A 15,152-nucleotide genomic window follows, 5' to 3' on the forward strand; every position below is an offset into this window, starting at 1 on the left:
TTTATTAGATGTTTTTTTGAGAGTTTAACAATATTAAAGAAGATTATTTCTTTAATGATAAGAGCATAGTTGGACACACTTGTCATTTTTTGTCTTGAATTTCTAAGGTAACACTTATTTTTTAATATTATTTACGGAAAAAGCTCAAATATGTCATCGAACTATCGGAAATGACTTATTTATGCTACTCATCAATAGTTTGGCTTATTTATGCTATCAAACTATCGAAAATGGTTCATTTATGCCACTCATCAATAGTTTGGCTCATTTATGCTATCGTCTGTTACCAAAATGACTCATCCGTGCCATTTTTCATTAGCGCCGGTTTTATAATACTAGATATGACATGTGGCCTCAAATTAGTGGTTTACGTCATTTAATTAAACCAGCCCAATTTTAAATCTCAAATTAATAAAAAATCCGACCCATACAACTACCCACCCACAACCATAATCTAGTTGGAGGCCACGTGTCATATCTGGTATAGTAAAATCGGCGTCAATGAAAAATGACATGGATGAGTGATTTTGGTAATGGGCGATGGCATAAATGAGCCAAACTATTGATGAGTGATATAAATGAGTCATTTCCGATAGTTCAATGGTATAAATGAGCTAAACTATTGACAAGTGACATAAATGATCCATTTTCGATAGTTCGATGACATATATGAGCCTTTTCCGTATTATTTATTTAAGCTGACACTTATTTTGAGATTGAGGGAGTATATAACTCTTTATTTATTAAGGTTAGGGGCAAATAATGGAATTTTGACATAGGATTTTACTCTTTTAACATTTCAGTGGAGGTTAAGAGTTCTAAATCTGGACCATACACTCTTTAACAAAACAACAAGCCATATGTGTTTATAGGCCTCATTTTAAATTTTGTTGGAATTGCCTTTTTGAAGCCCAAAATCACTAACACTAGTTTGGTCCAAAGTCCCACACTGCTCTACTAGTAAAAAGAGTTAAGAGTTGTTGAAAAAAAGCAAATGCTGTCTCTTTCTTCTTCCTCTTTAGTATCATTCGGTGGAATTGCTAAGCCATTTACGGCACCGATCAGTTTAAAGTGTCAATATACTCCTTTGAGAACAACAATTAACAACCCTTCTGATTCTATGGCTTCTCCAAAATGGGCTCAAAAAACTGTAACTCTTCCACCTCAAAGGCGAGGTTGTCATCTTGTTACATCTAAGGTATATATATATAATATATGTATCATGTCAATCAACTGATTTGTTTCCTTTTTTCTGTTTGCTTTTGATTACTTGCATATATTTATTACTTCCTTGGTCTCAGTTTATGTGATGTTTTTAGCTTATTGAGAGTCAACTTGACTTCTTAGAAGCTAAAAGTTTCATTAGATTAAAAGAATTATTACAACAACATATCCAGTGTAATCCCACGAGTGAATCAGGGAGGGTAGGATGTACGCACACCTTAGGTCTACCTTTATGGGGTAGAGAAAAGAATTATTACAAAGAAAATTAAAATAATAAAGGTAAGGATAATAGTATAAACCACAAAGGAAGTAAGTGATACGAAGCCAAAATTGAGGGGGGTTTATGTAATTATTCCTTAGTTTTTGGCTATAGTGACTTTGTGAGAAAACTAGGAAGACTAGTCTAAGTTGAGTGACTTTATGGGAAAACGAGTCTTAAGTTGAGTGACTTTGTTGATACAAAATAAACATGAGTGAAATTAGTAGATAATTTGCTATAGTTGAGTGACCGTATAAATTATTCACTCAACTCGATAAAATTAAAGTGTCAGTATACTCCTTTGAGATCAACCCTTCAGATTCCATGGCTTCTCCAAAATGGGCTCAAAAAACTGTAACTCTTCCACCTCAAAGGCGGGGTTGTCATCTTGTTACATCTAAGGTATATATATGTGTCATGTCAATCAACTTATCTATTTAATTTTTTTTGTTCGCTTTGATTACTTGCATATATTTATTACTTCCTTGGTCTCAGTTTATGTGATGTTTTTAGCTTATTGAGAGTTAATTTGATTACTTCGAAGCTAAAATTTGATTAGATCAATTCAATATCCAAAAATTAATAGTTAGCTATTCTAAAATTATACGAAATATGATGAAAATTTGCATTTAGAAAATGTTGGTCTTCACATAATTCGAATCTCGAGAAGCGAAAAGTGTCACATAAATTAGGACGGAGGGAGTAGAAAAAACTGGCTGTGTGTTTCAGAGTTCTTGATGATTAAGATTTTGATTGATTATTTGTTTCTTGTGTGTTACTCCCTCCGGATAAAAAAAAGAGTCCACTTAGCCATTTGCACACCCCTTAAGAAAATACTAACTCCTAGACAAAAATAGGTAATTTGACTAAACTATCCCTAATTCAATAGGCATTGGAATTTGATCATATAACACTTAATAGGGGCAAATATGGAAAAACAAGGTTAATTCTTTCTTGATTTGCTAAGTGGACTCCTTTTTTGATCCAAGAAAAAAAGGCTAAGTGGACTCTTTTTTTGATCTGGAGGGCGTAATTTGCTCCTGACAATTAAGTGAACCAAGATACTGCCAAGACTGCACTTTTTAGAGATGTGATAGTGTTAACTTGTGGGCTATGGGGTCGCTTCTGGAATTGAAATATTGGGTCTTTGGTGTTTTGATGATCTCTGCCTTATTGGTAGCAACTTACTTTGTATTATTTCTTGCTTCTGCGAAGAAATTGATGGTATTGGTCAACCTGTTTTGGCGTCTTTATGGAAATCCTATTTTTCTGACAACGAAACCTCGATTATCTCATCGAGTACCTGTTACCTGAGTACAGGTACCGGGTAACTATGACCACCAGGCCTTAAGCAGAAGGGAAGAAATCACCTAGCTCCTTTTTGTCTTGTGATTTGAACCATTGGCACCAAGGTTTACTTCATTGACTGCTAGGCTACACCATTGGTTGCTTGTTATGGCCCTCATTTTAATTAGCTGCAGCTACTAAAAGAATTTGAGTAATGTTAAACTTTAATTATGTGACACTGTTGCTTGAAAAGATTGCCTGGTGCTTTACCACAATCAACTCCACTGAACTTGAAATGTGCATAATGGCTCAATAAGCTCTTACCTGTAGTGGGTGATGCCAAAATAATTTCCTGCCAGATCACCCTGTAAAAATGTGTAACGCGTTTCTCTTATTTTTCTCGCTGTTGGAGGTCGAACTGATGCATTTAATTTACTTTTGATTCTCTATGCACAAAAAAACATAGGGTAGTTTGCTTCCTGTTGTTATGTATTATTTTCATAAAGCAAGGGATTTATTGGAAACCTTGAATTGAGTTTTTTATTTATTTTTATTTTTATTTAAATGGTATTTGAGAATTTTAGTTTTCTTGTTGATATTGCTTCTTCGGCCTACCTCTACCTCTATGACACCTCTGCGATGGGGCCTGCATGCATCTCCTCTGTACATGCCCGAACTATCTCAGCCCGCTTCCCGCATCTTGTCCTCCACCGAGGCCACTCCTACCTTGTCCCGGATAACTTCATTTCTAATGCTATCCTTCCTAGTATGCCCACACCTCCATCGCACATCCTCATTTTCACAACCTTCATCTTTTGGATGTGAGATTTCTTGACTGGCCAGCACTCCGCCCCATACAACAAAGTAGATCTAACTACCACTCTGTAGAACTTGCCTTTGAGCTTTGGTGACACTTTCTTATCACACAAGACTCCGGCGGCGAGCCTCCATTTCATCCACCCTGCCCCAGTACATTGTGTGACATCATCATCAATCTCCCCATTTCCTTGGATAATGGACGCAAGATACTTAAAACTTCCTCTCTTTTGGATGGCCTGCGTCTCAAGCCTCACCTCCATGCCTTCCTCATGCATGCACCATTGAATTTGCACTCCAAGTATTCCGTCTTGGTTCTGCTCAACTTGAACCCTTTGGACTCCAAGGTCTATCTCCAAACCTCCAGCTTAGCATTAACTGCTTCACGGGTCTCTTCAATCAAAACTATGTGGGACTATACTGGGTATGTTGTTGTTGTATCAGTTCATCTTCATCTTAGAACAACAAATGGAAGAGTGATTGATTCAATTGGTTTGTAGAGTCATAACGTTTTGCTTAAAATTTCCACCTTTCCATTTCCCCTTATGTTAGTTCAAAAATGATAAGTGGAGAAGTTACTTCACTAGATTGTTCTGGGAATGCTTTCAGCAATTTTGTCATACAAATTCAAGTTTAGCAAAACTTTTAGGGGGTGGCCATGGGGTGGGGATGGGTGGAGAGGAGGAGGGGCAGAGCTAGAAGCTAGCATACGGGTTCAGCCAAACCCCCAGTAGCTTTAATTCAAACCATGTATTTGTATAAAGGAAAATTTATTGAATATGTACAAATATTAAATTTAATAACCAGTTACCTGATGTCGCTGCCCTAGAATTTAGAACCCATAAGGTTCAAATCCTAGCTTTGCCTCTGGAGGGGAGTGAGAAATATATATCGTGTCAGTAGGCATAATCAATATGGACAGGATTATTTTTTAATTACTTTCACTTTTACCCTTACAAGAAGCAACGTGAAAATAGAAACTCTGGAAATGTTATCACAACATGGCGTAATAGCTGGCTCACAAACTAAACTGACATGTTTTCTTACAAAAGTTGAATGTACTCGGATTTCCATTCTTATTCTTCTGGCTAATGAAACATCTTTTGATCAGGTTTCAAAGGTGATATCCCAACTTCTATACAGTTATATGGGCAGTTATTAGCATTAGTATTTCTAGCTGCCTTAATTTTCTATATGCTGTTAATATATTGATCCAGGGAATAATAAAAAAAATGTTCTTATGATAAACTTATCTAAACTTAAGCATTCTGTACCTCGCTAATGGAGCAGCATTTCTCTACTGTCGAACAAAATACTCACTGAGGAGTTAATTTTCTCTTTCTCTTGCCCAAATTTTTGTGTTCTATCCCACTTCCAACTCCGAAAAAGAAGATTATATTCTTATTAATAACATCTTAATGTCTTCATCAGATTACGAAGGAAATTGGTCAAGATTTAGCAGGCTTTAAATGTGGCCTTGCCCATCTTTTTCGTAAGTAATCTTATTCTGATATTTCACTTGAAATTATACTTGATGTCTCTTAATTTTCGCCAGAATTCTTTTATAACTGAATATGGTTAGCTGTATGTTTAAACAGTGCAGCATACAAGTGCTTCTTTGACTATAAATGAAAATTACGACTCAGATGTTCGAGATGATACAGAGACATTTCTTAGTAGGGTTGTCCCAGAGGTAAGATTATATTCTGCCAAGTGTAGTGATAGTCATTCATTGTTGTGGAGAGTCTCATTTTGTTTTAAAATGACAATTTCAGGGGTCATCTGCACCGTGGAAACATACTCTTGAGGGTAAGTGTGTAGCTTAATCCCTGCCCTCTGTACTGCTGTTTTCTTTTCTTTCAGTTTTTGTTCATCAGGTATTGGACTGAATTTCTTCCAGGGGTTGCAATTCAGTGGGTGGTGTGGGTTTGGGGTGAAAACTATCTGAGCCGAACACCTTGCAATTTTTGCCTGAGCTTGACTGTCTATTATGATCTAAAGAGCTTGTGCTTGACCTGAGATGCTTGAATAAAGCTAACATGGCTGTATTCCAGAGTCAATGTTCCAACTCAAGAAAACCACATTTTCGAAATAGTCTAGTATCATAAAAACTCCACAAATCACTGGAAAATCAAGTAATCTTTGAAATAACAAACCTAAGTAATCAAAACCTAAAACATTCCTCCTTCAAAACAGCGAGAAACTAAAAATATCTTATTAAATGCATCTTCAAATGGATATAGTAATTACTTCTTACAAAAAGAAGGTATGGAATCAAATTACATGAAATCCAGAGTAGTCCTCAAGCTGACGTTGCCATTTCCCCTTTTTAAGCAGTGCTGGCTAGCACCTTTCAGTGTGATGTAAGTCTACAGACGTGTTCTCAATACAAGAAAACCTAAAATGAAATGGGATGAGAGTCGAGAAATTACGAGAGGAGGATACCTGTACCAAAAAATGAGAAGAGAGAGACTGGAGTTGCAAAGGAAGTAAAATTGGCATAGGTTTTACTACTTAGGGTTTGTTCGAGATTCAAGAAGGTAAGAGAACTTGTCTGAAGATATAATGATCCGAGAGGCAGTTAAAAAGAATTGCGATTGAGCTAAAGTGTATCCATATTCTTATTATCCAGTTAATGTACATCGACAACATTTATACAATGAGACTTGTGAATGAATTCAAATGGAATTTTTGCTCCATCTAATCTAACAATTTGATATCCAACCAACTTAGGTTCAAGGTTTAACTAGTTAAATTCTAGCTCAGTCGTCGCGTACTTCAGCATCCAGCTCCGCTTCCTCATCTGATCAGCAAATGCATAGCTAGATCACCCGCAAGGGTGAATCAGTTGGTTGAGCATGGGGCTTCCATAATGCAGGTCTCAGGTTCGAAACCCCATGCCTACGAATAGCAGGGGATTTTGCCTTTTGGGTCGAGCTCGTTGCACGGGGCTTGCCTAGTGCGGGTTACCTCTCCTGTATGGTTTACGGGCTATTGCACAGGAGTGGGGTTTACCCTGTGCGCACCCGAAGGGTAGAGGCTACGGTTCCCTTGTCATCAAAAAAAAAAAAAAACTGCATAGCTAGAACCTTGATCCTCCTTGTACATTATCTTTCAGAATTAATCACACTAAAATAAAGAAGATTGAAAAATTGACAATATTTTACATGATTAAGGATTTTTTCTCTTTTACTGCATTTGAGTTGTTTCTGGAGACCTTTGGAGTCGGTTTAAATGTTCAGCAAATATCTTTTTATTACTTCTTGATGATTCTGACTTCCATTCCGCAAATTGTGCCATACCTTCTGTTAATACTACCACTTATTTATCTTGATAAGAAAAATACTACCACTTATTTATTTATATTCTATTGCATCACCCTCAATCTTCCTGACTGAATTTACAGGGATTAAGTTCTTTGTTTCTTTCTTTTCCTTCTTGGTTAACTCATCTTTCTCAATTTTATTGCTAGCTATTTTGACGTTTCTATGTTGCAATTTTGACAGGCCCAGATGATATGCCCGCTCATATCAAGTCATCGATGTTTGGCTGCACCCTCACGTCTGAATTTCTCCTTGATCTAATCCATATATTTTCCTGCACCTCCTTCATACACTGATATATTTACCATGTCTTGGGTTTTCAGGATACCAATCACGGACGGAAAGCTAAACATGGGAACCTGGCAGGTATGTTTGCTAGCTCTTTCCCAGTGTCATTTGATTTGAGCATGACTAGAAGAACGAATTTTAATGCATTCACCTTCATGTTGGATGTGTTCTGTTAAAGGGAGCAGTTAAAGTTGTTACATCTAGTACTGTTAATAAGCCGGTCAAACCTATCCTTCAATTCCTACTCTTTTACTTATACTGATTGTGAATTGCTCCCAGTCTTGATGAACATGTAATTGCTAATTACACATCTAGTAAGGTTCCGTTTTGGATAGAAGAGATCGAAACCATCACAAGGATGAAAAGATCTCTGCAGAGACAGTTCTTACCAACTGTCAATTTTTCTGTTCTATCGAGATAAGACCATTACATGTTTATTTGAAAATTCTTGAATGGCAGACTTACAGGTATTATGAACAACTAATGTTTTCTGAATCTCAGGGCATATGGTTGTGTGAGCACCGTGATTCGGCTACCCCACGAAGAATTGTGATCACTCTTAATGGCATGTGAGCCGCTAAAGTCAATTGTTAAAGAAGTACAACGAGCTATCAGTGCCTATCTTACTGAAATGGCCGTGTGTAATACTTTCTCGTTTTGATGTTTTTCTAGTCCATTTCAGTCTATAGCAATGTGGAATGATAACCTCTTGAGGATTTCTGGTGTAAACTACTATGTGGTTTGTGTCCAATTTTCATGGTAACCAACGTTAAGATGCTTATTTGTACGGTCGATCTGGAAGTTCTCCTTCCAGCTTTGCATCTTTATATGTTATGGATTTTGCTAACCTACTATACTATACCCATTTTTATTTACTCGAAATATTCCTGTCACCCCTCTAATCCACGGATAAATCATGAACAATTTTGTCATTTTGTTCTAAAAAGAAAAAAGAAAAAAAAGTTTATCCTCTCATCTTCATACAGAAGCTGCCATCAACCGTCTGTTCTCTTTTTCCTGTAATTAAGAAGCCAATATCATTTTTAACTTACTGTTTTAATTTCCAATTAAGAAAACGAACTATGATAAATAAAGATGTTCTTTAGCTCATTGGGAAACTTTCATAATATAATTATCCATGATTCTTTATTTCTAGCATGATCACTTCATGAAATTTGAAGGGCTAAGAGTAAATGGCAGAATGGATTCATTCATGCAGTAATCGAAAAAATTGAGTTGTTATCATAGAAGGGCCAACTTAACTGGACCCCCTTCTTTGTTTGATTTAAAAGACAAGGCCCGTTAGTTTTTAAGAACCTTTTAAGAATCATATATTTTTTGAGTTGTTATCAAAACTCTATTTCTCATAGAGGTCAGAGACTATGCTTATATTGCTATCCCACAATCCCATTTTGAATCACTTTCCTTTTCCCACTACTAACTACTAAGATATTTCAGTTGGATAGATTGTCTTATTTGAGAATCTCTGGATGTATGCCATGCTTTTACGTATTTTTATTTTTCTTTCTAAGAAGTAGAATAACCTGCGCGAAACATAATAATGAGCATATACATGTATGTTTCATGATGTCATATTCTACTCTTACCTGAGTCAACTATTTCATGATGTCATATTCTACTCTTACCTGAGTCAACTACCATTCATGGCAATTCCTCTAGACCAATGTGCGTACACAGTTATCTGACTACCTTACACTAAAAAATAGGTGGGTACAAAAAAAATAAAAAATGTTCACATTTTTAATGACTACGCAGAATTATTTTGAGAAATTAAAAACATGTCTATGAGCCAAATCATCAAAAGCATTGTCATTAAAGCAATATACCTTGTTGAAATGTATATTCAATAAGATACATTTCCAAAGACTTTCAAGCCTAAGACATTCTGAAACAAGCATACACAAGCCACAGTACAAAAAGTTCCAGGATTCCTTCACTCCTAACAACGTTAATGGCTGAAAGTATATAACTACGACTTTTGACATACATAACTCAAGAGGACCTTAAAATATACAGACGATACATTCTTCAATAAAACAGCAGAATAAACGAGGACCAGCAGGGGGTTTTCGCGAGTGAGGTTAGATCACCTGTGAAAGAAAACCCTCAACAAAAGCAAAAGAAGAGAAATTCAGCCAATAGGACTATATAATATTCTAAATCTTAGCACTACCATGCAATATTGCCTTTTGCTTCTCTCAAGCTTCTTCCTCTCCTGTAATCTATCTCTGCATCGGAGATTGACAAACCATGATCATATTTCCGACTTAATCTTAAAGTTGGCATTTTGGAGAAGATGCCTTCATCATCACTCATAGCATGGTTAGCAGGTTCAATTTGCTTTGGAGACATATGATCTGTGGATGCAGAAATATAGAAGAATTCAGTCTTAAGTCTTGAACAATACACAGATAATATAGAACTGTTTAAAGATCCCAGGAATATGAAATGGTCATATAGAATGGTCAAGCTTTTGATTGCGCTAGTAAAATGAGCAAATGATTACTATGGTGTGTTGCATGAATAATTCTAAACTGAATTTGGAAGCTGCCAAGTAGAAACTTACAAATACTAGCATGAAATAAAAGGGACCTGAACTTCATACCAATGGTTACTATTTAAAACTAGAAAGGGAGTAAAAGATCATGCACCTTTCATGCAATTATCTGCTCCTTCAAAATGATTTATCCCTGATTTGCACTGCTGAGGAGATGCCATATTATAGATATTCCTTCCTTTTGTTCCCTCAGCTGCTGACATGGTTAATATAATTTCCTCTTCTCTGGGCTTAGTAAAAGGGGTCATGCTAAAGTTTTCATCTAATACAGCATCAGAAATCTCCACATATTGCGTAGTACTAACAATCTCATCAGCACTGAACCCAAAGGATGCTCTATAAGCTTCAACTTCCTCTGCGTCTTGTTTACAGGGTTTGTTCTGCCTACTCTGCTGGCCATTCCCATTATTATTTGAAGAAGCATCGGATTCTTTTGAAACACTCAGCCTTCCACCAGAATGAGGAAATAAAGAGTGGTCAATGTAAAACTGGGCAAATGTAGCTGGACAGAAGAAATTTGAATCTTGAGGCAACTTGGAGGTGCTTGAATCAGGGCCTGGATACTTGATCTCGGATGAAGGAATAGAAGGATCCAATTGAGGAAGTTCCCTTTCACCTGATGCCATTGAAACAGGGGATCTGAGAGTACTATGAGGACTTCCTGGATAAAGAGAGTAGGTTGTTTGAAGATCATTGGCACCAGTGTTGGTTTTAACATTCACTGAAGAGGAGAGGAACCGAGCGAAAGGCACATCTGGTGAAGAGGGAGTAGTCAGGTGGGCCAACTCAGGCGGAGGTGTGAAAGGAGCAGTAGATGGCTCAGTGGTAAAGTTTGAGAAAACAGGAGGAGATACCAACTGTGTCTCATGAGCATATGGACCAGTGGCATACATAGCAGATGAAGGTCCTCCTGGTGAATTGCTAGATAAAAAACAGCTTGGTGATTGAGCTGTTGAAGGGAGCGCTGAATTCGAAAAGGATGCCGGTGATGATGGTGGAGCTAAAAGAGCTGCAGTTTGATTATTCAACCCACCAGCTTGGGGTATATTTTGCTGATTTGGCAGTGAATTGGCCTCAGGAATACGAGACGGCACTATACGCTTTCCTCCTTTTTGTCTTCCAAAACAAGACAATCCTCCCAAACATCCTCCCCATCGTTTACGCTGTCAAAGATTAGAGCATTAGCTGTTGGGATGTAGTCTAACATATACAACAACAACTATGCCTCAGTCCCAAACCAGTTGGGTCGGCTATATGAATCCCACTTCTTGATTTAAGCTCATTTCATATAAAAGGAAAGAAAGAAAAAAAAAGAGTTAGGATAAAAGGTGCATCCATGCAAAATTCGGAAGAAAGCATTTGCTGTCCACGTGGTTCAGATGCAAAATCCAAGAACAGGAAAGAAAGATCATAAATACAGACCACAAACCAAGTCCGGAAATCAAAAATACTGAAAGTAATTTTATTAGATTCCCTCATGGTATCTAATGTCAAGAATGACAAGCCATTAGTTTCTCAATCACCAATCCATTAGTCTAATATATCAGCTACATTTACACACATCTAAAAGATACCACGGTCCACACAAGGGAGCTTGTGAAACAGGAGCAGCTTTATTCGAAAAAAGCCGAATCCAAAAAAAAAAAAAAAAGTGGAAAAAAAAATAGTTTTGGCCTCAATAAGATCATTATCCTCGCGGCTCTCAGAATTACTACATTTATATATACTCCTATATTTTTTATGAGTGAGAATAACTGCATTATCAATTCGGGGAAAGGAGGTCTATCACTCTAGAAAACCACTAACGGGGAAGATGCTGGATATAAGGTGGATTCATACAAAATTTGGAAGAAAGCATTTGCTATAAATGGCCATCTAAATAGTTCACATGCAAAATCCGAGAACACGAAAGGAAGATCATAAATACAGACCTCAGACCAAATGCGGAAATCACAAATACTGAAAGTAATTTTTTTATATTTCCTCATGGTATCTAATGTCCTAATGAAAAGCCATTTAGGGTGTGTTTGGTGATGGAGGAAATTTTCTGAAAATCTTTTCCAATTTTCCATGTTTACAACAACAACAACAACCCAGTGAAATCCCACAACGTGTAATCTGGGGAGGGTAGAGTGTACGCAGACCTGGTAGGACGGCTGTTTCCGAAAGACAGCATAAAAAGAGGTCAGATAAGGCTAAGAAATTCAAAGCGATATGGAAATGCAAATAACGAAAGCGACACAGATAAAATAGGATAATCAAAGTACAAGGAATAACAGATAATAACATAAATCAGAGCACAAGAAATTATACTGCGACAATGCGACTACTAATAAGGAAGGATAACGAGACTATCTACTAGCCTTCTACCCTAATGGAAATAGGGAAACAAGTTCCATAAGGGGCATTCCGAGTCCATTGTCTCCCACCCATCCATCCCCCGCCACCCCCACTCCCCACCCCATCCCACCCCCTTAAATGTTTTGTTAGACTAATATAAATGCTCTTGGGATGATATTTTTTTTTGTTTATTTACCAAACACTAGAAAATAAGTAAGAATTCTAAGAAGCCCCCTTATTTTCCAAGAACACATTTTCCTTCATACCAAACACACCCTTAGTATCTCTATCACCAATCCATTAGACTAATCGGCTGCATTTTCACACATCTAAAAGATATCATGATCCACACAGAGTGCAGCAAAACTCAACAACCAGTCAACCAGCAGATAGGTAGTAAAATAGGAGCAGCTTCCTTACTCAAAATCACATTTACACCAAAATAAACAAAGTGAAAATTTCATTTTCACCTCAATAAGATCATTATCCTCTCGGCCCTCAAAATTACTGCATTAATATATACTCCTATACTTCGTTATGAGTGACAACAACTGCATTATTTTAAAAAAAAAAATACTACTCATGAAAAGAAAAAGAAAAAATTGAAAAATATACTCCTACTAAAAAATAAAAAATTTAAAAAATAAAAAACCCATATTTCTTTATGAGTGGCAACAACTGCATTGTCAAAAAAAAAAAGTGCTCCTTACCAAAAAAAGTAAAAAATACTCCTTATCAAAAAATAGATACTCCTTATTACTATATACTCCTAATTAAAAAAAAAAATACTTCTATATTTCTTTATGAGTGACAACAACTGCATTATAAAAAATAAAATTAAAAAAAAAACTCCTTATTAATATATACTCCTAATCAAAAAAATATACCCCTTATTTAATATATGCTCCTGATAAAAAAATACTGCTATATCTTTTTATGAGTGACAACAACTGCATTATCAACAAATTTTTTTAAAAAAATACTCCTTATCAAAAAAAAAATTTAATCCTTATTATTAATACATACTCCTAATTAAAAAAAAAAAAAAAAAAAACTCCTATATTTCTTTATGAGTGACAACAACTGCATTATCAATTAGGAAACTAGATCTATCACTCTTAACAATCACTATTTAGTAGATTAACATTATTCCTTCATGGAAACATTTCACAAAAAAACTCAGATCTACTTACAAATGTAATTCCACCACACAATTAAACTACAACTAAAACATTACAACAACAAAACCATATCAGATTGCACTAAATTTCCATCCACACAAACAAAATTACACAGAATAGCAACTTCATCAAAACAAATTACGCAAATAGCAAGTAGATCTGAATAATGAGAGCACAATACCCGAGAAGGAAGTGGTGGTCCTTGTTGTTGTGGAAATCTATTCTGCTCTGAGCCCATTAAGCACAAACTCCGTTTTAATGTTATTTTCTTAGTTGCTTCACTTCACATTTAATTTTAAAAAAAAAAAACACAAACAATTTTCCTCAGTACTTTCAGCTCTAATTCCTTCACACACAAAGAGTAACACACAATAACTCAAAATGTTGTTGTTATGCACACACAAATTTATATATCTAACTAAAAAAAGAAGTTAGAAAAAAAAAAAGAGTATGTACTACTAATAATAATACTAGTGAAGTAGTGACGATACTATTTTTTGTTGTTTCTTCTACCTATAGGAGAGACAAGTGAGAGGGACTAAACTATTTTAATTTATTTTTAATTTGTGTGTGTGTGTGTGTTAATCAAAAGACAAGGAAAGCACAAATAAAGCCAAATTGTATGTGTGTGTGAAAGTGAAAGTGAAAAAACGGTGGGGAAGAGATAGAAAGAGAAAGAGAAAAAGAGAGATGCTTTATGGGAAAGGAAAAAAGTAAAAGGAAATTATAAACATGAAACAGGAAAAAAGAAAGACTAGTAGCTACTAAATTACTGCGCTTTTTCTCATTTTTTATTAGTATTAAATAATAAAAATAATAATAACTTTTTATTTAGAATTTCTGTGATTTAATTTGTGATTTATGTGATACTTTTTATTTATTCAGAGTTAATTTAATTATTTTTTAAAGTTAACTTACGAAAGGTACATCTGCATTTATTCTCATATGATGAAAAAGTATATTTTAAAATATTGGTCAGAAATCTTATCTCATAAAAGAGAAAAAGTGTTAACATAAACGGAGGCATATCTAGCCTTTCACTTGAATCTCTAACTTTAGACACTGAATATAAATTTATATGTAAAAAATTATTAAAATTGTAATAAATAGTATATATGAATTCATATCTTTAAAAATATATATATAATGAGTTTAATTTTAAGAATCTTAATATTGAACTCGAAGAGTTTAAATCCTGAATCCGTCTCTGAACATAAATTGACACAAAAAAAGAATAATAAAGTTGGATACATTTAATCCTTCATTAGTAAATATCTATAAATTTAAATTAAAAGTAAAAGCATCAAAAGAATTTTCTCTTAAGATAACGATGAGCATTTAAATAATTTAATAATTGAGCATTTGCAATAATTGCATAACATAAAGAAAAAGCAGTCAACGGATTTTACATGAATGTGTATTTTTAGAACCAGTGCCTCGACTCGTAACTTAGCTAGACAGATCTAGCCTGATTGTCCTGATTTAAAAAGTATTAATTCAGTTTGATGAACTTCATATGAAAGAATAATTTTTTTTATACTATAGATCATGATATTTCCTACAGATCAAAATTCTTGCTCACAATATCACCACTTCAATTTTTTATTTTTTTTACACCACTTTAGTTACTATTAAAACTTGTTAGTGGATCCTCATTCTAAGATAACACCTACCAATTTTGGCCCCCCATTTGTGATATTACTCACTCAATTAGTAGGCTAAAAAATAAAATATGCTTCTGCATTTGAGAGCTCATCAGCCAAGTTTCTAGTAGGACGGATATGATATTTTCATCATAATAAAGGCCTTAGGTTCGAATTCTGAGTATAGAAAAGATTCCGATAAACCTTTTTTAC

General features: G+C 35.2%; 2 protein-coding genes across 2 annotated transcripts; one reads left to right on the top strand and one right to left on the bottom strand.

The window, feature by feature from the left end:
• Nucleotides 1–880: 880 nt before the first annotated feature.
• Nucleotides 881–8,044, top strand: LOC132604203 (uncharacterized). Its single transcript, XM_060317586.1, has 7 exons — nt 881–1,198; nt 5,018–5,078; nt 5,185–5,279; nt 5,362–5,395; nt 7,093–7,147; nt 7,233–7,275; nt 7,699–8,044. The coding sequence occupies exons 1-7, from the start codon at nt 995–997 to the stop codon at nt 7,768–7,770; spliced, it is 564 nt and encodes a 187-aa protein (XP_060173569.1). The 5' UTR covers nt 881–994; the 3' UTR covers nt 7,771–8,044.
• Nucleotides 8,045–9,001: 957 nt separating this feature from the next.
• Nucleotides 9,002–13,927, bottom strand: LOC132604204 (uncharacterized protein At1g76660). Its single transcript, XM_060317587.1, has 4 exons — nt 13,478–13,927; nt 9,870–10,938; nt 9,392–9,575; nt 9,002–9,308 (listed from the first exon to the last, which is right to left on the bottom strand). The coding sequence occupies exons 1-4, from the start codon at nt 13,532–13,534 to the stop codon at nt 9,305–9,307; spliced, it is 1,314 nt and encodes a 437-aa protein (XP_060173570.1). The 5' UTR covers nt 13,535–13,927; the 3' UTR covers nt 9,002–9,304.
• Nucleotides 13,928–15,152: the final 1,225 nt, after the last annotated feature.

This window comes from Lycium barbarum, chromosome 7, assembly GCF_019175385.1.
Source record: "Lycium barbarum isolate Lr01 chromosome 7, ASM1917538v2, whole genome shotgun sequence".
NCBI lineage: Eukaryota > Viridiplantae > Streptophyta > Magnoliopsida > Solanales > Solanaceae > Lycium > Lycium barbarum.